The following is a 25,171-nucleotide window of genomic DNA, read 5'->3' as shown; positions in this document are numbered from 1 at the left end:
AGGATTTACCACTCAGCCCAACTGAGCATGCACAAGGGGAGGGCAGTCATGTTCCTTCTCCTTCCATCACTGTATTACCCACGTGTGAACTATAGGGAAGCAGGTCCTCCAGCCTTGATTTGCAGACCAGGTGGCTCAAACATCATGTCAACCTAAATGGCTTTCCTGTGTCCCCAAAACAGGGCTCAGTATCTCTCCCATATGCTCCCTAAAGGCAAGTATCATGTCCATCTGTCTTGTTCTCTCTAATATACCCAGCAACTAGTGCAGTGTCTGGCACCTAGCAGGAGCTTGATAAATGCCTACTGAATGCTGTGGTAGTATTCCTCAAGTCAGTATTCCCCATTTGTCCAGAGGTTGGTCAAGGGTCCTGTTTTATCCCTGATATACACAGACACTGTGTCTTCCACTTGGGTTTCATTAGGTCCTGAGTAGGAAGAGTCAATCAATTAGGACTTCCAGTGATGGGTGGTCACCATCTTCCTTGACAGAAGCCCCATCTTCATTAGCAACCGAAGTTTGCATGGCCAGGATGACCTTTCATAGCTTTACCTTAACACAGGGAATGGGACAGGAAGACTCACGTTCTTGTTTGAGGTAAGTGGGGCAACACAAAAACATCTCCTAGCTGATCGCCATCATTCTCAGGATTCTTTCACTTTGGGCTTGTAGCAGCCCTGTCTCTGTTTCCCCCCATCCCTTTGTAAGAGGAAGTTGGATTGCTCCCCAGGTCCTTTCCTCTGGACTGGCTTTCTTGGTTTTGCTTGGCTGTTTGGGGGTTTCAACTGAGCTAACAGAATGTTTTTTCCATTTATATCCCAAGGAGTGAGCTATTGCTCCTAATTAGTCCTTCTCCAGCCCCTCCCCACCTCCACCCCCCATAGCACAACCTATAACAATTAGGGACTCACTTGGAGGTTTATTGGTGGAAGTACTGGAGCACCTTGTTATAAACACCATCTCCCATGGTCATCTGGGCCACAATAGGAAAAGAGCATTATAGAAGGTTGTAGCAAGTGGACTGAATGAAGCCTGGGAAGATGACCCTGTTTCAGCTAGGTGTTAGGGTCCCAGGAAGTTCTCTCCTAGGGAACTGGCTACAGGAGCCTGCAGGAAGTGCTCCTCTGGATTCTTTTGTTCCCAGAGACTGTGGCTCAAGGTGGCTCTCATGGGTATATTTGAATTGACAGGGGATGCCACTGGAGAGGATGTCTTGTCGTAGCAGTTGAAATTGTCTATTTCAGTGGTGGTATCGGTGTTTCTGGAGTAGCCCAGGATATCGGGGTCATTGAAAGCAATAGAAGAAAAAGAAAGCATTGTTAAGAACCTGATTTTGAAACTTTTAAAATTACATCTTTTCCAGCATGAGTGCCTTGAACCTAGATCTAAATATGGAAATGATGGGCAGTGACAACACGTATTTATGGCATGAGGTACCTACAAGCAACTTGAGCAGAGAAAGCCAAGCGGGAGGGAGGCTGGAGCGAAGGCATCTCTGCTGAAGTGGAACAGATACCCCTCCAAATCTTAAGCCTTGCTTTTATGTGTTGAGAATGTAACATGTTATGAGTCAAAGGCAAGACCTGAACCCACTGGGACCTGCCTGATGCCCACTATAGCCTGCCAGGTATCAGCATAAGTGCAAAGAAAACCTCAGACAGTTCTCCAAAACAATAACAACTGAAAAAAAAAATCACAACCACTTGTGTGTCTAGAAAAACACATCCTGGGCTAAAATTTTTAAAAATTTTGATTTTAAGTGAAATACATGCTTATTTTAAATGAAAAAAAACCCTATAAAAAAGCACCCAAAAGAAAATAAAAATCACTCACACTTACTATTCAGAGATAAGTACAGTGAGTTCTTTTTTTTTCCAATGAAATTAATTTTAGGGTTATTTAGCCAGAGACTGGCAATATGGCCTAATATCTAAAAATGTCTTTGCCACAAAACACCTAGAAATGCTGAATAAAATATAATCTACACAATTTTAAATGCATTGTTAAACTCACAAAAAAGTAAAGTAAAAACCCCAGGGACCAAAATTAAAGATCAGTGAAGTATGAGTTAAAGTGGGGCTGCCTGAGGGACTGGCCAGTCTTGGTGACCCAGGCCTTGGGTTTTTATGGCCACGTGACACAGGAGATAAAGTCTTGGGCCCGAGGTAGGTAGGGCATTAACTGAGGTATTTACATAAGTCCAGGACTTTCAAAGCCACCTTCTCGGCACCAGAAAGAAATCTGGGACACCAGAAAGAAATCCATCCAGTGCCACAAGCTCATCTATATCAACTTGGATTCTGGGTCAAAACAAAAATCTCTGCGGAAAATTCTTATCTTTGGGACTGTCCCAATACTGGTTTGAGGACTGAAACGATATATGGTACGAGAACTTCCAAGCTGAGAAACTAATATAAAAACTTTTGGACTTACATGGTGGTGCAGTGGTTAAGAATCCGCCTGCCAATGCAGGGGACACGGGTTCGAGCGCTGGTCTGGGAAGATCCCACATGCTGCGGAGTAACTAAGCTCGAGCGCCACAACTACTGAGCCTGCGCTCTAGAGCCCACGAGCCACAACTACCGAGCCCATGTGCCACAACTACTGAAGGCCGCATGCCTAGAGCCCGTGCTCGGCAACAAGAGAAGCCACTGCAATGAGAAACCCGTGCACAGCAACGAAGACCCAATACAGCCAAAAATAAATAAATAAATAAAATTTACATTAAAAAATTTTTTTTTTCTCCTGAACCAGTAATATCTCTGATATGGAATCAAACTTACAACGGCTCTTTGGGGTTAACCCCTCCCCCTCCAATTTAGGCCAACATGGGTCCCACAGATAAAGGCCTGTTTGAGAAAAGCTCGGATAAAATATTACAGCTACAGACAGCTCCAAGGCCCACAGGGTATCAGTATCTGTGTGAGAGGAAGCAGAGAGAAGCAACAGGGCATCTGATGTGCCTGTAAACAGGAGAGCTCCTACATCTCCCTCAGCTTCTCAGTGGCAAGTGCAGCCAGCCAATTTGAGAAGAAGGAAACTGGAAGTAAGTGCAAGGGGTCCATGGTACAGTCTGAAGAGGCTGGTGAAGTATGTGCCTTAAGAACTCTCAAAACCACCAGAACACTCTCCCTTGCAGGACGCGTCCTCAAACAAGGAAAAACCACTGGAAATGGAATCCAAATTGAGTAGGACAGGAACAATAAAAGCAAAGGAAAGAGAGAGGTCAGGGAAAGATAGGAGAGAGGAACACAGCCCTGGAATCCTAAAAAATACAAGGCCATAAACACTTCACAAAAATGACACAAGAGGGAGCTCTGGAGCCCAAACCAGAAAGCTGCCTCGACCAGCCCCTCACCCGCAAAGGTTCAGGAAAACGTTCACATCAGAGATCATAATCCAAGGCAACACAAAATTATATAAGGAGGAAACAGGTTGGGACTTCCTCAGCGGTCCAGTGGTTAAGACTCTGCCTGCCAATGTAGCAGGGTGCGGGTTCGATCCCTGGTTGGGAACTAAGATCCTGCATGCCGCCCAAGGCGTCCAAAAATTTTTAAAGAAAGAAAAGAGGCTATGAAGCACCATAAATCCTTATAGACAATGAATGCACACTAAAAAGATGTGCCTGCAAGACAAATGAAAAGTGCAACCTCGCATTTCAAAATGAGCTAAAAGAAGTTAAGACAATGACAGAACATATGAGAGAACAACTAAGTCAGAATTTAAAAGATTTATAGGAATTCCCTGGTGGTCCAGTGTTTAGGACTCTGTGCTCTCACTGCCAAGGGCGGGGTTCAATCCCCGGTTGGGGAACTAAGATCCCACAAGCTGCGTGGTGCAGCCTAAAAAAATAAAAATAAAAAATATAAATAAAAGATTTATAAATGCGGTGATAAAACTGAGAAAAGAATTAGACATTTCTAAAGAAATAAAAATTACTTCTTAAATGAAGCCTAAAGCCAGAAAGAACACAAAGACAAACAAACAAAGCAGATAATGCCTTAAGAGAAACAGAAGTTTAGAAGCAGGAGAGTTTCAAGAATAAAAAAGAGAAAGTGGCAGGTAATTAGATACGCAAAGATGATCCAACATACAAATAGTAAGAGTACCCAAAGAGGAAAATTTTACATTGTAATTCAAGAATACCATCTTGAGGGCTTCCCTGGTGGCGCAGTGGTTGAGAGTCCGCCTGCCGATGCAGGGGACGCGGGTTCGTGCCCCGGTCCGGGAAGATCCCACCTGCCGCGGAGCGGCTGGGCCCGTGAGCCATGGCCGCTGAGCCTGCGCGTCCGGAGCCTGTGCTCCGCAACGGGAGAGGCCACAACAGTGAGAGGCCCGTGTACTGCAAAAAAAAAAAAAAAATACTATCTTGAAGTTGAAAAAAAACAAAAAAGGCTGGAAAGTACATATAAAGGCTCACCATGACCTGGGAGAACAGACCCAGCATGACCACGGCTGGGACCCTGCCCCAGAGCAAGGCTGTGAAAGCACTGAGAGAGAGGATGTGTGGAGAGTCCTTTGTATAGAGCTTCTCCTTTGTTCCCCTCCAGCTGAACAACAGAGGCTCCCTGGGAACACCCAGAGACCTTGAGCAGTGGCCCCTGGGGTCTGGGAGACCCAGTAGGTGGCGGGGCACAACTCCCACCCAGGAAACATGGAGGGTGGCGGAACCGGGAGAGCAGGTTTCTTTGATGACAGAGTGAAGAGGAGCTGCTCTGTGTCCAGGAGGCACAGTCCTCCCTCCAGTAGCTGGTCAAGGTCTGAGAGGACATTTCCTGAGGACAAGATGTCAACTGTACCGGAGAGAAAGAGCCTGCCTGGAGCCACTGTAGACCCTACCCGCAAGGACTCCCTTAAAGGTGAGGGGACTCTGACAGCTAGTGCCTGAGTGCATGGATGCCTGCAGAGCCAGGGCCTGAGCGGGGGTCTTGCATTGGGGTGAGGACTTCAAGGAACCCAAGAAAGCTCCTAAGAGAAAAAGCCAGCTTTAAAATCAGGAAACAGAAGGAGAGGAGTGACAGTCCAGTCCCCACATGAAGGGCCATCTTAATATGAGGCCAAGCTGACTGAAGGGGGGGTGATGTGATCACTTTAGAGTTTTGATAATTTTCAGGCACTGGATGTTTTAATTTCAGAACTGATGCTGCTTTTGCAGTTTAAAGGGACCAAAGAACTCTTTTATATTCTAAGAGGGAGCCCATATACGCTATGGGGCCTGCCCAGAGACCAGCTTTTATCCAGGGGCAAGAAGACAACTTCTCCCGCTGAAAAAATTATAAAGCAAAGGAAAAAATTTTGCATTTTGATGATACCCTACAAGTTGTACTTCTTCAATGTATCGATTGAACAATCTTGCTTTGGTTTTCTCTCTCTTGTTACAGAAAGAATCTAACACAATGACTTAGTAGATTAGTAAAACTTCGGAGCCAGCAGTGGTCTCCCATGTGGGTTAATGTCTATTCTGTCCATTTTACAGAATAGACAAGTGATGCAAGGAGGCCTTGGGATTGTCTTACCCAAGGGACCCTTGCGAGTTGGGGCTGGAGATAGTCAATATATAACTCCATGAGCCTGCTTCATTGCCCTTCTTTGAATTAATTTATTCATCCCTCACTCCTTTTACTGAACACCTTCCATATGAAAACACTGGGGTTTACCTAGGGACTATTCAGATCAATCAGCCACTGACCCTGTTCCCAAGGACAGGCTTATAATAAAATTAAGGGGACAAGTCACATGCAGAGGTCTAAAGTGAAGAGAAGGAACTGAGATGGGTAGGCAGAGGGTGTCACTGACCGCCGCCCCACCCCCGCCCCCCGCCCCCCACCCCTCCCTGCGCCATGGCTCTGTGCTGCGGGAAGGGATGCCGGCGCTGCCTGCACGGAGGACCCGCCTGTCTTCTGTGAGCTGGGACCTTCCTGAGAGATTTGAGAAACAGTCACTGGTCTGCTCGGCTGCCAAGAGCTTTCATGGAGCTTTCACTGGACTGGCAGGATGACAGGAGGCTGCTTCCAGACTGGATGGAGAAATGTGCAGTCAGATGGCCACTTCTGCTCCCTGATAGCCCTTGGCTTCCTCGGGCCATAACCTTGAAGGAACTCACTTGTGTCTGCCAGCCTAGTCCTGGGAACCTGCTCCTTCAACATCAAGCCCTCAAATCATCAGACCAAAAATGGGGCCTAGCAGGATCACCTCCTCTCCCTGATGGGCTGCTGTGGCTATCTGCCCAGAGCACAGGCTCTGACCCTTGTGAAGCACAGCAGTAGAGCTGACTTGCGAAGTCAGCGATAGAGTGCCTGACGTATGCCACTTACATGAGACGAGGCAAGTGTTTCCATCCTGAAATCTGAAGGTTTAAGGCTGTCCAATCTATCAAGCTTTTCCTTCCTGACCTTCTACCCTAAGCAGGTACTGGGAAAGCCTTCTATGGGTCAAAGGAAAAGAAAAAAAACCCTTAAATAAACTAAAAGGGAAAAGCAAATCCTTAGGGGAAATATTTGCAAAAACTTGAGATTAAAGGCTTAAAAATCCTGATATATAAAAAGCTCTGGTTTACAAATCAATTTAGAAAAATGCAAAGCTGCCAATAGAAAAATGGCCAAAGAACACAAGAACCAATGCAAAAAAAAAAAAAAGGTGAGTGTTCAAATTCATTGAAAAATCAGAGAATCCACTTTTTTTCAGCCTATCATACTAGAAAATTTAAATGTATACTTCTCAATTGTGATAAGGATACAGTGACACAGTCACTCATATTATTGGAGAGAGTATAATTTGGTATGAACTTTCTGGAAATAATCTGGTAGTATGTATCAAGAGCCTTAAAAATGTCTGTACCCTTTGAATTCTGCTTCTAAAAATCAATTCTGAGAAAACAATCAGAAATGTGGACGATACATAAATGCTTGTTGTAGCATCAGTTACAATAATGAAAAGTCAGAAACAACTCTGAATGTTAAACAATGTTAAATGAAATAACTCTGAATGAATGATATTAGGGGAATGGTGAAGTAAATTTTAACCCATTTATACAACTGAATAGCATGAAATTACCAAAATGATGTATATAAAGGGCTTCTAAAAGAAATGGGAAAATGCTTATGATATAATCTAAATTGGAAACAAAAGCAACATTCAGAAATGTACATATATTTAATGTCCTCAAATATATAAATTAAAAATTAAGATGAAAGAATAGAAGGAAATATGCCAAAATGTTCCAAGTGATTGCTTGGGGCTGGAGAGAAGTGGGGGTGATTTTTCTGTAATTTTCTGATTTTCTTCGGTGAGCATTATTCCTTTATAACACTGAAAAAAAAAAAAAACCCAGCAAAAAACAGCAAACAATTTTTAAGTGAGTGAAGTACTTTATAGCTCTTTTTTTGGAAGACAAAATTAATTTACTTTTTATGTCTGTAGACCTCAATTTGGTGTGTGCGTATCATTGGCCCTTGAAAAAGAAGTCTGCTCATCCCCACACAACACTAGACTGTAATACCCATCAATTCTCGGGAGGTGATATGTTTCCGATCCCCAGCTGACCCTACGGATCTCTTGGCGGGATCTTGGTGAAACTTACTGTTTTGGTGGAGCTGCAGGGCAACTTGGGCACCAGGCAGTGAGAGAACTGGATTCTTGGGTCTTTTGTGGTGATAGACAGACCTCTCTGCAGAATTTTCACCAAGCGGATCCAGAATTGAAACACAGCCTCTGGGTGTTTTTCGTGGAGCCTCAGGTAGTAGATCTTTTCAGTCACTGTCCTAACCCTCAGGATGCGTTGGAGCCGGTCGCAGATTCGTAGCTCCACGTACTTCAGTGGGAGAATCCTGGACACAATCAGGAAATTCCCATGGCAGAGGCATCAGTGATTTTAATCAACCAAGCTGGTGCCTTCCTAGAGCTTGGGTCAACCTCACTAGGTGCTCACTTCTGCTTGGGGGACACCCAAGGGAGAAAGCTCATGGTCTGAGAGTGGGAATGATCACTAAGACCGACTCTTCTCTGATTTCCAGGGCCTTAGTTATTAAAGAATCTGCCCACACCAATAACAATGGCTGAGAGTCGATGTATAATATCTTGTTTTGTCCTCACAACAGCCCTTTGATGAAGGAAAGATAAGTAGCATTAATTCCATTTTACAGAATTTGAAACTGTGGCTCAGAGAAGCTAAGTGATTTACCCAAGTTTAGATCTTCTTCAGTAGGAAATCGAACTAAGGTTTTCTGGCTCTATTTTCAGGTCTCCTCCTCCCTAGATCCTGATTAACTGTGCTGAAAGATTAAGAAAATGGACGGAGGTCTCCTATACATCCAGTATTTTTTTTTCAATCTCAACACCTCATAATCCTATTTGACTATCATATCGCTCACCTTTCTTTTTGAAAACCTCTAAGTCAATATTGACAAAAAAAAATAAGCAAAAGGAAGCCAAGATTCTCAAAAACTAGGCCAAGCCAGGGATTGGTGCCCTACCACAGCGCCAAGCACAGCACTTGGTGCACATAGATACTAAGTAAATACTTGTTAAATGAATGAATGAAGTCTATATAGTTCATCAGCTAAAGAACACTGTTTTTGCTTCTCAGCTAAAGTCCAGCAAAAACTAACACAACATTGTAAAGCAATTTTACTCCAATTAAAAAAAGAAAATTATGTTGCTAAAAAAAAACAAACAAACACAAAGGCCACAAAATAAAAAAAATAAATAAGTCCAGCTGCAAAACAATGCAGTCATTCATCCTGCCCCTTCCGGCCCCTCCCTCAAGCCTTTCTTTACCTGCTGAGGGTGATGACTGGGGCACTACCAGGTGGGCTCCAGGTGGAAAACTGACCCTGGGGCCAGGTGACATTGGCCATCAGGAGGACGTTGGGGAGTGGCAAGGACGGCACCGAGGAGGTCACCCCGAGGATCACAGTGGTAGACCCTTCACAGACATCCATCCAGTTCCCGGGCTTAGTGACCTAGAAATCAGCCCCAGGCACATGGGTCAGAAAGAAGCAGAAGACAGGGGTGGAAGGTTACAGATGCTAGAAAATGGCTCTGCAACTTGGTGACAGGCTTAGAGCACCTGTGCTTCTTGCAGGTGTGTGGCACACTGGACCGGGTCATGACCTGAATGTGTCCTTCCTGTGGGTCTCCCCAGAGACTTAAGTTCATTGGCAACAGGAACACTGTGTGCCCTTCTTCGAGTCCTTTGCATTACTAATTTTAAAAGGATGCACTAGTAAGAAGCCAGCACAGGTTCCTTTCTTCCTTCCTTCCTTTTTCTTTCTTTTCCTCCCTTCCTTCCTTCCTTCCTTCCTTCTTTCCTTCCTTCCTTCCTTTCTCTCTCTCTCTCTCTTTCTTCATTCATTCATTTATTGGCTGTGTTGGGTCCCTGTTGCTGCATGCAGGCTCTTGTCTAGTTGCGGCGAGCGGGGCCTACTCTTCATTGCGGTGCGCGGGCTTCTCACTGCGGTGGCTTCTCTTGTTGCGGAGCACGGGCTCTAGGCGCGCGGGCTTCAGTAGCTGTGGCTCGAGGGCTCCAGAGCACAGGCTCGGCAGTTGTGGAGCACAGGCCCAGTTGCTCCACGGCGTGCGGGATCTTTCCAGAGCAGGGATCGAACCCATGTCCCCTGCATTGGCAGGCAGACTCCTATCCACTGCGCCACCAGGGAAGCCCCAGCACAGGTTTCTAATGGTCTGGAAGGGAGATTGTGAGAAGAAAGTTCCAGCAGGGGAGGAGAGTGAGGAAAGAGCTGTTGAACGGAGAAGACCCAGGCAGCCCAACTTGAGGGAGGTTTGGGGAGCTTCTCCCAAGATGAGGGAGTGCCGGGCTTGTTGCTGGGTCTTGAGTGTAATAAGGACCTGTTCTCTTGCAGCACTCAGGGCTGTGGCAGGACAGGGAGATGGATGCCTGGCACTGGGGCACAGTGTCTCAGCTAAGACACCCCTACCTCACTCTCCAGGGCGGGCAGAGAAGCACCAGGTCTGTAGCCTCTAAGGAACCACAGGGACCAGGGTAAGGAACATCTGAGGAGTGACCCCTACGTTCCCAAGACCAGAGGGCCTTCTCCCAATATCCTAGGCTTTGTAAGACCAACAGGGCCATTCACAGCCCATGGTGGAACTGGGGACCAGGGGAAAGCCCCAGGAATGACTGAAATGTTAGCTCCCACAAGCCTGAGTAGATGGTGCCCCAAGAAAAGTGAATTTTGATTTTCGAAAAAAAAAAAAAGTAACATTTCTTGGAGCCCATGTTGTGGAATGAAATTCATATGTGCTACAAAACACAGAGGGCCACACACACTGAGAGTAATAAATAAATGTTTGCAGGTGATGTTTCTTGGCAGTGATGATAGTGATGGTGATGCTGAGGGGAGGGAGCAGCATAACTGTGTGGGCTGGATCAGTTCAAGGCAGCTTTTAGCTCTGCCGCGGGCCAGCTTCAGCAGGCAGTCTTTCCCCCTCCCTGGCACAGTCTGAGTCTCTTGCTGCCTGAGTCACCTAGCGTCCATCCAGAGAATCTAGACAGTTTTAATACTAGGCCAAAGAGAACATATTAGGAGAATAAACCTGCCGCCATAATCTCACACCCAAGGACAAGACTAGAATTTGATATCTTGAGTCTGGATTTCCCACGATACTGCTCATTCTCCTCTGAGTGTGTGTTAGGCATGAGCATGCCCCCCCACACCCCCCATGCTGCCAGCTGATCGCCCAGCTATGCAGCTCCCTGGGGCAGTGCAGGGACCACAGAGCACCCGGAGCCATGAACCTTTGGGGGACCTCGTCAGAGAGTAGCTCGCTGCTCTGTGAAGTGGTCTCCAAATTAAGCCCAACGCCCACCTCCAATTGTTCCCACCCTCTCTCCTGTGACTCCGCATCACTCTTCAACTCCACCGAATGGATTCCTGACTGCAGACCCTCCCGTGCATTCCAGCCTCCTGCCTTCACCCAGGAACTTGAAGTCCCTCTGCCTGGAAGGTCCTCCCCCTGCTCTTCTACCAAAGTCTCAGCAAGACCTCAAAGAATGGCTTCCGACCCCGTCTTCTGGGAAGCCTTCCACTACTGCCCAGGTTGAAGGAGTGCTCCGCTCATGCTTTGGGGTTCAGCTAGTCCAAACCCTCTGACACAGAGCTTTCGTAACAGCTACCATTTTATAGTATGTCCTTTAAACCTACAAATTCACAAGCTTCTTGTCCAGGGACACTATCTGATCTCTCTTTGCATCTCCTGCCTCTCACACAGCTTGCTGACTGGTTATGCCATACCCGCAACGGAGCACAGGTGGTCACCAGCCAGACCACTGGAGGGAAGGGGGTAGCACCTTGGTGAGATGTCACACGGATTGAGATGATCGCCCTGCACTCCTGGTGTCTCCATGCTTCCCAGGCCACAAACACTCACTTCCATAGGTCTGGGGGATGGTCGAATCTGGGCAAGGCTAATTTATCCAGGGACCTTGGTCTCATGCAAGGGTATTTGTATAATAATATCCCAGAAAGAAGGTTGGGTTTCAGAGCAGGGATTCCTACAGCTGCCTTCATCCCCTCTAATCAGCCAGTGTGGACTAGCGGCCCCGGGAGGGTACCTATGAACCCTGCCTGGAGAGTGGGTTCTGCTTTCTCCTTCTGCAGGTGTAACTCTATTTCCCGAAAGCATTTGACCTGCAGGGAGTCCCGTGAGGCTGTGGGCACAAACTGAGGTGGACTTGGGACCCAGACCCTCTCGTTTCTCTGGCTTTCCTGGCTTCTTCCTCCTCCCCAGGGCTTTCAAAGGCCTTAGCATTTTTGGACCAATCCTCAGGAACAGGTTTGGAAAGGGAAGGAGAGCTGGCCCTGAGCTGCACAAGGGTACCTGGATAAAGTTGCTTTCAAACACCACTGAGTCAGAGAACAAGTTGAATTCTGGAGAATGAATCAGTTGACAAAGGAGGCCATCTTCCACCCCAAGTTCCACTCCAGGGCCTGGTTCCCTGACCTCAGGTGGGAGGCTCCTAATTTTACTCATTGGTTCTTGGGAAGGATGGGCTGGGGAACATCCCTGGGGCTCCACTCAGACCCAGCCCAACTCCACGGTGTTGGTGTGACCACCACTCCCCCACCTCCACAGCTCCACCTCCCCTCCTGACTTACCGGCTGTCCCCCAGGCTGGGAAGGGCCTGTCGGCTCACAATGGCAGGAATTACATCAGGGAATGTGACCTGTAACAACAGGAAAGGGAAAAAAAAAGAAGAGGCAAGGAAGGACTGGGGGTGAGCAGGGTGTTTTTCTCCCCTTTCCTACTCACTACAAACGAGCAATAATGTAGCCTGCTCCATTTTTCAGTCCATCTCCCCACACACAGGAGGAAAACAACTCTCCAAGGTTATGGCCAGACTGCGAGCTGCCACAGCAGCAAGGGAGGCTATCAGGAAACCCACAGCCTTCAATCCTCCCCACTCAGGGCGAAGCCTCTCACAAAAATTTTCTCTGTAAATGTGACCTGTTCGCCTGATGTCAGGCCCTCACTGGGCCGGGAGAGCTCAGGATGGGGCCTGCAGTTCAGCCCAATCGTCCCCCCCCATCTCATGGGATAATTTTCTTTTTTTTTTTTTCTTTTTTTTAACACCAGGCTATTAACAAACCAAAGAGGTTTATTTGGAAACTGTGAGCAAATGAGGAAGTGTGATACAGTGTATGCTGGAGCATCACAAAAAAGACCATGAGAACCAAGTGTTAAATCTCCAGGTTTTTTTGTTTTTTGGGTTTTTTTGCGGTACACGGGCCTCTCCCTGTTGTGGCCTCTCCCGTTGCGGAGCACAGGCTCCGGACGCGCAGGCTCAGCGGCCACGGCTCACGGGCCCAGCCGCTCTGAGGCATGTGGGATCTTCCCGGACCGGGGCACGAACCCGTGTCCCCTGCATCGGCAGGCGGACTCTCAACCACTGCGCCACTAGGGAAGCCCATCTCCAGGAATTTTAATGAGTCAGTTGTTAAACACAGCCATTGTTAAAAATTTAATAATATAAACTTACAATTAAATAAGTTATATAAAAAACAAGGTCATAAATGCCCAAACTCATCACTTCTTAATTATTTTACTAGATTTCCTGTCTCTCTATCCCCTTGAGGTTGTCTGCATCTCTCATGTCTACATGGTAGAAATGATACATAAGGTTGTGCTACCACTGCCTCCCTCTCCTCAGTGTGTACAGAAAATTCATGGTGGTCACTGTCTCGAGACCAGCCATGCTGGGAGTTACTTACACCATGGAAATCAGCCAATGCTACAGATTTGGCCTTGATTTATTGTTGTTTTGATTGTCTAAGGTGATAGAGAAAATGCCAATGATGCCGATTAAAAGTGTGTCTGGGGCCTCCCTGGTGGCGCAGTGGTTGAGAGTCCGCCTGCCGATGCAGGGGATACGGGTTCGTGCCCCGGTCTGGGAGGATCCCATATGCCGCGGAGCGGCTGGGCCCGTGAGCCATGGCCGCTGGGCCTGCGCGTCCGGAGCCTGTGCTCCACAACGGGAGAGGCCACAACAGTGAGAGGCCCGCGTACCGCAAAAAAAAAAAAAAAAGTGTGTCTGTAGCTGATATATTGTGGGCACCAAAAAAAAAAAAAAGAAATCTGAGGAAATGATCTTCCAGTATTTGAAAGGTATTATCTAAATTAGTAAAGAAGTTGCTTGTCTTTAACATTAACAGATCAATTCCAACATGCAATTTTATTTCACATTCCCCTTATTCATTAATGTAAGTGGAAAAATCAGCCAACATTCATGTCAGAACTACACTGGCTTGTCAGGTACATAGGTTGGCTAGGAATACAAAGTTTGACAAAAATCCATGAAAGCTTTCTATGAAAATCAATTGACTATCTGAAAATTACAATAAAGAGTATTGTATATTCTATTGTTAGTTGTAAATTGTGTGCTATGTATAAAGTAAATTTTATTAAGTAAAATTTTATGAAGTAAAATTTACTAAGAAAAAAAACATGTATACTGGACTTCCCTGGTGGTGCAGTGGTTGAGAATCCGCCTGCCAATGCAGGGGACATGGGTTCGAGCCCTGGTCTGGGAGGATCCCACATGCTGCGGAGCAACTAAGCCCGTGCGCCACAACTACTGAGCCTGCACTCTAGAGCCCGTGAGCCACAACTACTGAGCCCGTGTGCCACAACTACTGAAGCCCGCATGCCTAGAGCCTGTGCTCCGCAACAAGAGAAGCCACCGCAATAAGCCCATGCACTGCAATGAAGAGTAGCCGCTGCTCGCCATAACTAGAGAAAGCCTGCACCCAGCAACGAGAACCCAATGCAGCCAAAAAATAAACAAAGAAATTTATTAAAAAACAAAACATGGGGCTTCCCTGGTGGCGCAGTGGTTGAGAGTCCGCCTGCCGATGCAGGGGACACGGGTTCGTGCCCCGGTCTGGGAGGATCCCACGTGCCGCGGAGCGGCTGGGCCCGTGAGCCATGGCTGCTGAGCCTGCGCGTCCGGAGCCTGTGCTCTGCAAGGGGAGAGGCCACAACAGTGAGAGGCCCGCCTACCGCAAAAAAAAAAAAAAACAACAACAACAACAACAACAAAACATGTATACTTATACGTATTATACATATATTTTTTCCCTCGGAAAGCTGGTTGTTAAACATTTACTATCACACCATTGTGGTGGCACCAACTCCTCCCCTCCCACTGTAGTCTCCTGTCCCTAGTATCAGGACAAGAAACTTTCACTTAAAGACTTCTTCAGGTTGCATGAAGTTGAGGAGGGATAAGCCATCAGTTATCCCTCTCAGACTTCGACTGTACAGCTACAGGCTCCCTCACTTTGGCGCTTATTCAAGGAAAAAGCCAAGGGGTTAAGTTAGTTCTCTTGTCTTTTAGACTCTCAAGACACACACTGCTGTAGTCCACACATGACTGGGGTTAAATCTCCTGGTGTTTCTCTTATCATCAGGAGGGAAACCTGCTTCTCATTGTTTTCCCAAAGCTGTTGTATCAGAAGCAGGAGCTTATATCTCATTAGCTCATTTCTTCTTAAGACTTGCTCATTAGAAGAGAAAACTTTTCCTTTTTATTGATGCAAAGTCTATAATACCAGGCATTTAAACATTCCAACACACTTAAGGTTATTACTTTTGCTTTCTTAATCACAGTTCTCTCTGTTCTTGACATTTTTTCTCCTTTCCTTTTTTCTCCTAACAAAAAATAGGAAATTTCTCTTACAATGTTTGTAGCATAAACCAAAAATTTAAATGACACAGAGAACATCACTATGACCACATGTGCTAGAGTACCTCACTTACTTGTGTAGAAAGTTCTAGTGTGAAATAAGTAGAACATTCACTGCAACATTGTTTGCAGTAACAAAAATCCATCAATTGGGCACCAGTTAAATTATGACACAAACCCTAACCTTAACCCTAACCATAACCCATATGATGTAATTTTTTTAAATTTATTTTTGGCTGCGTTGGGTCTTCATTACTGCATGCGGGCTTTCTCTAGTTGTGGCTTGCGGGCTCTAGAGCACAGGCTCAGTAGTTGTGGCGCACGGGCTTAGTTGCTCCGCGGCATGTGGGATCTTCCCAGACCAGGGCTCGAACCCGTGTCCCCCGCATTGGCAGGGCGGATTCTTAACCACTGTGCCACCAGGGAAGCTCCTTTGACTGACTTTTAAAAAACTGATTTAGGAAAAATCAAATATGTGCATCCATCAAAGACACTGAATTTGTTATCACACCACAAATAAAACTCTAGGCCCACACAGCTTCACTGGAGGAGCCTATCAAACACTTAAGGAATAATGTCAATGTAATACAAACTCAGGAAACAGAGTAGGAAATAGTTCTCAACTTGTTTTATGAATCCAGCATTACCAAAACCAGATAAAGACAATTTAAGAAAAGAAAGCAACAGACCTCAGACCAGCATTACTTGTGAACACAGACACAAAATTCCTTATCAGCACCACAGAAGGAGAGATATATCATGTTCATGAACTGGAAGATTTAATATTAAGATGACAATTCACCCCAAATTGATTTGTAGATTCAATAAAATCCCAATCGAAATTCCAGAAGGCTGGGACTTCCCTGGTGGCGCAGCACTTAAGAATCTGCCTGCCAATGCAGGGGTCAGGGGTTCGATCCCTCATCTGGGAAGATGCCACATGCCGCAGAGCAACTAAGCCCATGCGCCACAACGACTGAGCCTGCGTTCTAGAGTCCACAAGCCACAACTACTGAGCCCGTGTGCCACAACTACTGAAGCCCACGCGCCTAGAGCCCGTGCTCCGCAACAAGAGAAGCCACCGCAGTGAGAAGCACATGCACCACAACGAAGAGTAGCCCCCGCTCACTGCAACTAGAGAAAGCCCACGTGCAGCAACGAAGACCCAACGCAGCTAAAGATAAAATGAATAAATAAATAACTTTATTTTTTAAAAATAGACATTATAAAAGGAAAAGATTGATTTTAGGCATTTTTAAAAATAAAATTTTGAACAAGTAACACATTCACACATACAAACATCAAAAAGTATCAAAAGGGAGACAAAGAGTCTCCTTCCCACCCCTGTCATTGGCTCAGTTCCCATCTTTCTCCCAAAATGAAGCCATTGCTGTCATCTCTCGTTTATCCTTTTAGACAATGTTTCTACATATTTATGCCAATATAGTACATTTAACTTTTCCTACCCCTCCTTACATAAATATTCTAATTCTAATAAGTCTTACGAATATAATGTTCTCCAATTTAGAATTCCTCAGATTACATAGAACTACCTGCTTTTATCAATTATTTCATATGAAGCAAAGGGGGAAAAGGAGTCCAAATTGACATCATACTTTTACAATATATGCCTATGTGTATGGACAAGGTCTAGGAGAAAAGGGTAATAAAAAAAAAGAAACAGTAATAAAGACAGCACTCAAGTGATGAATTACGAGTTAAGTTGGTATATGTTTGCCATGTAAAGCAAATCAAGTTTGTTGGCATTACTGATATTCTATGAGCAAAGCAGCATGTAAAATAAACATCGTTAAGTTATAGCCATTTTATAATTTTAATTTTGTTACAGGAAGTTTGCTTAGAAACAAAATCTCACATGTGCCCACATAAGAATTACCTCAGGGGTGAAAAAGCTCATTGTTGACATATTTTGCTGTACTGAATTTTGAGGAATCCTTGAAAAAGAAAAAAAAATCATGCTGTAGACAAAAGAGCTGCATACTGGAAATAGACCACCAATTAATTCAGTGATATTGTCTAAGTCATTTAGTTTCCTTCTGTTTCCTCTGTAGTAAAATGAAAAGATGCCATCCAATACACTAGCCACTAGCCACATGTGATTACTGAGCACTTGAAATGTGGCTAATCCAAATGCAGAAGTGTTGTAAGTATAAAATACTCACCAGTACAAATACACACTTAGTACAAAAATAAAAGAATGTAAGACATCTCATTAATAACTTTTAATGTTGATTACATATTGAAATATTTTTAATATATTGGGTTAACTAAAATTTGTTTAAAATACCTTTTCCTATTTTTCTTTTCAATGTGATGACCACTAGACAATTTAAAATAATACATGTGGCTTGCATTATATCTTTACTGGACAGTGCTAAACTAGATCATATCTTCCAGTCCTTAATCTTCTGATACCTACCTTAAGCTTTAGGAGTGCAGCCCTTCAAACCCAGAAAGCATCACACAGCATACACTTGAAGTATTTCCTTCCTTTCCTTCCATTCCACGAGATAGCACTAGAGTTAAGGTTTCAAGCTAATAATTAATATATATTTTAAAATATTTAAATACATGCAGTTTTTTTAATATGTTGTGCTTAGTTTCATCTCCATGCCCTTCCTCACACTGTTTGCTCTACTGGGAAACTTTTTCCTAACTTGATAGCCTATTCATTTTTTAAAATTCAGATCCTCTGGGAATTCCCTGGCAGTCCAGTGGTTGGGACTCTGGCGCTTTCACTGCCGTGGGCCAGATTCAATCCCTGGTCAGGGAACTAAAATCCTGCAAGCCACATGGTTTGGCCAAAATAAAAAAATTTAAAATAAAATAAAATAAAATTCAGATCCTCTAAGAAGCTTTTCCTTAACATCCATCTCCTGCCGTAAATAACTTTACGTAGCCACTGTCCTATACACATTATTCTATAATAAAACCATGAAATATTATTTGTTTACATGCATCCCCCCTTTCATCTTGTGTATGTTATCTGAGGGAGGTAGTGATGAGATCTTAATCAATGCCTGGCACCCCGTAGGGGCTGTAAGCAACGTATCAGTCAGGATAGGCAAAGTTAGCAGAAAACCCTACGTCACAGTAGCTTAAGACAACGAAGGTTTTTTTCTCACAAACGCTACACGTTCATCAGGAACCAGCTGAGAGCTCTACCCCATGGCATCCTCACTCCAGGACCTACACTAAGGGAACAGTTCCATTTGGAGCATTGCTGGTCACTGTGGCAGAAGGAAAAAGAGGGCTTTGGAGGTTTCTGAACCTGTGCTTAAATGCTCCAACCTAGAACTGACACAAGTGACTTCTACTCACAGCTTATTGGCTGGAACTAATTACATGGCCCCATCCAACCACAAGGATGTCATGAAGTATGATTCTATCATGTGCTTGGAAGACAAGGGCAGAAATATTTGGGGAACATTAATGAGGACTACTAATGACCCTGCTAGTCAGTATTATCTCCCAGCTCACTATTCCTCGGCAGGTGGAATATATTCACTACATGTTTCCCCTCACCAAAGGAAACAACCCAAGAGTTCCGTATAGGGCTTCCCTGGTGGCGCAGTGGTTGAGAGTCCGCCTGCCGATGCGGGGGACACGGGTTCGTGCCCCGGTCCGGGAAAATCCCACATGCCTTGGAGCGGCTGGGCCCGTGAGCCATGGCCGCTGAGCCTGCGCGTCCGGAGCCTGTGCTCCACAACGGGAGAGGCCACAGTAGTGAGAAGCCCGCGTACTGCACACACACACACAAAAAAAGAGTTCCGTATAGTCACAACGTCAAGCTCAAATTAAAGAATCTGAGTGATGCACAGTAGTTCCTATACCAGTTTCAGATGTGGCGTGAGCTAGAGAACTATAAACTAAAAAGACAAGCCATGTGCTACACACCTAATATACACTGGTAGAACAGGGACAGGATAGATGCCCTAAGGAGAGAGGGGACAAGTGGGAGACACAGCAGCCTAGTGATTGTGATGTTCCACTGTGCAGATGTGATGAAAGCCCCTTACCCTGAGGGAAGGGGATATTTCTTGACTAGCCCCCAATTCTTTTTCTTGGGAGGGCATCCTTAGGCAATTGTTCTGTTTGAAGCTGCGAAGATTTTAGGGTTGTTGTTGCAGCATAACCTAATTTGTCCTGACTGATATGGAGATTGGAATCTAGAGGGGGGTATTGCATACTACAAAAAAACAAAAACAAAAACAAAAAACCCCAATATGTATGACAATAACATGTGGAGGGCAGCAAAGAAATCTTATTGGAGGCTGGAAGGATGGCAACCCATGTCATATAGTAGCAAAGTATTTGGTAAAACTGTTGCCTGCAGTAACTTAGAAGTCATACTTTAATAATCTACCTAATAAACTAGGAGAAAGCATCAGAAAACAGAATTTTAGCAGCAGGAATTGTATACAATTGGTTGTATTGACAAAGCACTGCAGGATGAGTTCAGAAGAGAACTGGCCAGCTTACAAGTAGCCATAGGGATCCAGAGAGACTACGGAAATCATACGGGTTCACAGAAGCAACTGCTTCTCATCCCTAAGTGGGAATAGATAAAATGGAGAAATGTTTGGAGTGACAAAAGTCACTCATATGACAATTCAAACCCCAGTGACAATTCAAACTCAGCTTTGTAGGGAGGGTGACCAACCGTCCGGGTTTGCCCAGAACTGTCCGAGTTTTAACACTGAAAGTCCTGCAACCCTGCCAGGCACAGGGACAGTTGCTTACCCTACTCATAAGAAAGATCAAAACAACAGTATGGCCATCATCTTTGTTAAAACCTCTGAGTAGTTTAAATTGTTTTAGAGCCAAGACCTCATTAAGGCTGTGGCACCCAGTAAACCGTTTCAATTAAGCTAAACTGCTTGGGGAAGAGACTTCAGGTGCAGCCATCCAAATGAAAAGATCAAAATGCCCCAAAGTAATTGGGGAGGCATGAGAATGAGAAAAGACATCAAATTTAAGAAATATGCCTAGAAAAGGGCAGGTACTGTCACATGACACTGCCTGAAATCAGAGATAAAAAGCGAACTATATTTTTGAGAGTACTCTGTTACAGACACAAGTCACATAAGACCAGCCAACCACAAAAGACCAGGGAGTATAATCTTATCATGTGCCCAGAAGGTGGGAAGCTGGAAACATTTGTAAACAGCTCTGACTACCATAGTGCAATAAATAAAAGTGATGCCCAAACCACTGGTTTCTTGGGTAGTGGCACTTAAGTTTAAGAACACTCAGGAAGTAAAACTGACTTAGCAGAGGACACCATGCACCATTCTTACCCTTTGGCAAAAGTAAATCAAACTCACTGTAAACAAAATGATGTGTACACCAACACGAGTGTGTAAATTACCATAGGCAGAGGAGGGAATGTGCTTCAACATGGGGTGGGGATGGAGGAGGGGTGAATTGAAGGAAAAAAAAAAAAAGACCTCCATTTTTATGGAAAGGCCAAGTTGCTAGGTCTGGGATAGCAGAAACAATCATCTGTGAGGTCCAGACATGTCACCAGCTGACCTGGAGAACAATCGTAACCGAGTCTGGTGGATAAGAACGTAGACACAAAAGCCATGGCCTACTGGACTGATAGTCTTTTCTCCAGAGACTGAAGGTGAGGGGCTGGAAGAAATGATCATTTTTCTTTTTCTTTAGATATGGACAGAGTCAAGAGAGAACTATAATGGCCTTGGCCTAGGCTCAGAAAACTGGTTAATATAGGGCAGACCCAAGCACACCGGCCTCCAAGTTCAGAGGTTTATTTACCTTATATTTTTTTGTTTGGTTTGGTTTTTTGGTTTTTTTGGCCACACCATGCGGCATGTGGGATCTTAGTTCCCCAACCAGGGATCGAACCCACGAACCCACGATCCCTGCACTGGGAGCACAGAGCCTTAACCACTGGACCACCAGGGAAATCCCTACTTTATATTTTAAACAAAGTGTTTTATGTACTTTTCTGCTCCAAAGGTTTTTTTTTTTTGCAGTACGCAGGCCTCTCACTGTTGTGGCCTCTCCCGTTGCGGAGCACAGGCTCCGGACGCGCAGGCTCTCAGCGGCCATGGCTCACGGGCCCAGCTGCTCCACGGCATGTGGGATCTTCCCGGACCGGGGCACGAACCCGTGTCCCCTGCATCGGCAGGCAGACTCTCAAACACTGCGCCACCAGGGAAGCCCTGCTCCAAAGTTTTAAGATGTGAAACCTCAGATCTACGAATTAAGACCCTTCCCTACCACTAATTTCAAGGGCAGAAGTCAACAAGACACATTGTAGAAATATACATTCAACTTTATTTCATTAGAAAAATTTATTTAAGCCACACGGTGGCCAAAATGCCCATGTCCTGAGCAGGCGCTGTCATCCCACTGCCCTCTTCAGACCAATACACACACACGTACACGTTATATTGGAGGAGTGACTTAAAAATGTAGAACAATGAGAACGGGACATAGAATACTCCACCTTCCCCCTTCCTATAGCCAATCCACACACCTCTTCAACTGTTATCCGCACAGAGAGGATCTCTCATGGAAGAGAAACTGAACACCAAATAAACTGACCGTAAGACACCCAAACCCAAAGGAACTCTTGGCAGATGCTTAGAAAGTAGGGTTGAAAATAACACGATCTCCCAACAGCTGAAGTTGCAGCACAAGTCCCCATCTAAGAGAAGAGAGAGCCATGCTGCCAAAGACAGCAAAGCATATGGTGGACTGGGGAGAAGAGTGAGATCACTCCATTCCACAGCCACAGGCGACCCACTCATATCTGTGTATTAAACAGGCTTTTTCCAGAGCAACGAGTATGCAGGTGGAGAGGCCCTTCAAGGGCCTAGTAACAGTTAGTTCTCTGATAACACTGATGCTGAGCTTGCCTACCCAGGAACTGGTACAGCTGGATGTATTTAGGCCAGTGTTCCAAGGTTACAGCTGGTGGAGGGAGGTCTTATCACACCCCTCTGGATGGATGGTCTGGAAGGCCCTTGGGGACTCTGTGTTGGCTAGTTGACCTCTGGTGGTCCAGGAACTCCCAGGAGATGGGCTCTCCAGTAAGCCCTCCAGGGACTCCAACAGTCTAACGAAGATGGAGAGCATGGTCAGCACCACACCTAAGAGATAGAGGTTCAACATATGCTTCATGGCTTAAAGTATCCCACTCCTTTGTAGAGCAGTAGAGCTGCCTTCTGCTTCTGGAAGGCCTCTGGATCCTGAGGAAAGAGAGCGAGGTTAATCTCCAGCCTTTTAGGATATGCGTGCCTCTGACCTTGACCCTGGAAATAAGCAGGAGGCTCAGCCAACCAGGGGGACAAGGACCACAGCAGAATCTCCAAGTATATTTACATTGTAAACTCCATGGCTGGGGAACTAGTCTAGCCTCTTGGACTAATTCAAGAGCATTCCTTAAACTTTTACTTCCCTTAAAGTAAAAAACTTTTACTTCTCCTGTCGGGTATGCACAATCCCTGTTCCACAGTCCACGGACCAGAAACCTTCCTGAAGTAAGGTTTTGGTGAGGGTGGGCGGAGGTGGGAATATAAGAAGACGCCCTTGAGAAAGCAAAAGCAACCTGCCTTGAAGTCTCCCTCACACCTCAGTCAGGTTCGAGTTAACCATAAACTTTTTTTTTTTTTTTTTGCGGTACGCGGGCCTCTCACTGTCGTGGCCTTTCCCGTTGTGGAGCACAGGCTCCGGACGCGCAGGCTCAGCGGCCATGGCTCACGGGCCCAGCCGCTCCGCGACATGTGGGATCTTCCCGGACTAGGGCACGAACCCGTGTCCCCTGCATCAGCAGGCGGACTCTCAACCACTGCGCCACCAGGGAAGCCCAACCATAAACTTTTTGAAAGTCAAAATAATTCTAAGGGAGTCAGATCTATCAAGCTCACCTACTTAACAAGCACACCTTGAATACCCACAACGTGTGAGGCACCTTGGAAGGTACTACGGCCACCGGAGCAGGGGGGCCCTGCAGACACGAACCCGGCCCTCACGGGCCTTACTGTCCAGGGGCGACAGGCAAGAAAACAGGCAGTTACTACAACAACCGGCCAAGGGCTGTGACAGTAAGGAGAGGCTAAGGGTGCTCTGGGAGGGCACGGCATGGGGGCCTAACCCAACGCTAGCGAGAAAGCAGGGCTGCGCGGCTGAGTGGGGCCCCGGGTGGCGGCGAAGCGATGGGGGACGCTCCCGGCAGCGTAGTCCCAGGCGGGGATTGCCAGGCGGCGCGTGGCGCAAGCAGCCTAGGGGATGGGGGCGGGCAGCCGGGAAGCCCACAGCGCCGCTCACCTCCAGGAGGAAGGGCCGTGAGTGGCCCGTTCGCTGTAATATCTGGTAGCGCGGAGTCGGAAGGAAAGTCGGCCAACCAGCAGCGCGAGATGACAACCCAAAAGCCTCTCCGAAGACAAAAGCTCAGCCCGCAGGAAAGCACGGAACAGGATGCACACCACGTACTTATAGCCGCGGTGCGGCCCAAAGCCCGCGCACGCGCACTGGAGCCCTGACTCACGCAAGACCGCCGCCCCGCCCCGCCCCTAGGCGAGGGCGGTTTGGGGTCCGGGGCGGTTGTTTGCGCTTGTGATCTGGGCTGTTTCGAGAAACCCACGTCCTGCGACTCTGAGTCATTGAGGTGGGCAATGGGACTAGGCGTGTGGGTTAACTTCGACTGCCTTTTCTTGCTGCAGGAAACTTTTGAAGGAATCAGAAAGCTCATTTTTCCCTCATACCAAGTCGGTGGAAAGTACACCTGAGACGCCCCAATCCAAGGCCCCGCATATAGCATGGGATGAAGTCCGGGCGGCTGGGGATGGGTTCTTCACCGGAGATTTCAACAAAGCACAGATTGTCAGAGGGCCTCAGACCCCCACCCTACCCTCTGCTCCCAGTTTTCTCCATTCCAGGGACTGAAAAGCTGACTTGGTTTCACTTCCTAGAGGTACCAGGATTCCAGACGCCACCCACTCAGCCTCCAAGTCCTGAGGTTTAATTTGCCATTGATATCTCTGGAATGGTGATTTTTTACAACAAAAATTCTGTTTTCTATGAGTTTGTCACATTAAGAAAATGTGAAATACTCACCTGGCCCGGGTGTCTGCGCTTAATTGCGTGTGGCTGAGTGAGTCCCTTTGCACGCGGAGTCTCAGTTTCCTCGTCTAAAATGTGGCCACTGAATGAAGTTTGAGGATGCTTTGCGATTGAACCAAAGAGCTAGGAGGTCACAGTCCAACTTTATGCCCAGATTTGGGTGCTGGGAAGCCATATTAACCACCACCCTCTGGGGAGGAACGTCCACGCGGAAGGCTGTCGTGGTTTCATTGCCTTCCTCCTGGGGAGGAGGAGGGGAGAGGGCTAAAGCTCGGGGGCTGGTGACTCTAGCAGGTCCACTGAGCTCTAGGACTGTCGATTCCGCGTGCCTGGACTGGACGAATGACAATCCAGGAACTCCCTCGTCTCTGCGGGCTCCGCGTGCTCTGCGGAAAAGGGACCAAAAGAGTCGGGAAGAGCCAAATTCCGGCTGCGACCTTTAACCTACTTTCCTGGCTCAATCTGCTGTCAGAGGAGGAGGGGCTGGAAAGGCCGCCGGGAAGGGAGAACGTTAGAGATGGAGACGTGCAGGCAGGCAGGCAGGCACTTTGAAATTAACTTTTCTACTCAGCCCGAAGGAATTTTTGGCTCTTCATTGTACTAGAGTTCCGTCTTTTTTTTCGCTGGACTCAGTGGCTCTCCTCTTGCACAGTTACTTAGGAGAGGCTCCAGCTCTGAAATCACGTTACCCGGTGTCCCCCACCCTTGCTAGTTAGGGGCCTTGGGCGAATCCTTTAACCTTTAAGTACTTTAGTTTCCTCAGTATGGGATAATAACAGTCCTCACCTGGAAATTAAATGAGTTAATCGACATAAAGCACTGAGAATGGTGCCTGGCACATAGAAAACATTG

General features: G+C 46.3%; 2 protein-coding genes across 2 annotated transcripts; both read right to left on the bottom strand.

Annotated features, from left to right (window-relative positions):
- Window positions 1–1,062: 1,062 nt before the first annotated feature.
- Window positions 1,063–11,991, bottom strand: GARIN1A (golgi associated RAB2 interactor 1A; the record flags this gene model as incomplete). Its single annotated transcript, XM_081244922.1, is given in 6 exon segments — window positions 1,063–1,261; window positions 5,894–5,967; window positions 5,969–6,016; window positions 7,580–7,826; window positions 8,776–8,960; window positions 11,839–11,991. Coding segments are annotated over 6 exon segments (906 nt in total).
- A 9,515-nt stretch (window positions 11,992–21,506) lies between these two features.
- Window positions 21,507–23,683, bottom strand: HILPDA (hypoxia inducible lipid droplet associated). The gene is given in 3 exon segments (XM_081244236.1): window positions 21,507–22,228; window positions 22,231–22,446; window positions 23,525–23,683. Coding segments are annotated over 2 exon segments (189 nt in total). The 5' UTR covers window positions 22,379–22,446; window positions 23,525–23,683; the 3' UTR covers window positions 21,507–22,187.
- Window positions 23,684–25,171: the final 1,488 nt, after the last annotated feature.

This window comes from Mesoplodon bidens (assembly GCF_964165515.1).
Source record: "Mesoplodon bidens genome assembly, chromosome: 9".
Classification (NCBI taxonomy): Eukaryota; Metazoa; Chordata; class Mammalia; order Artiodactyla; family Ziphiidae; genus Mesoplodon; species Mesoplodon bidens.
This window is presented reverse-complemented; position numbering and strand designations above follow the sequence as displayed.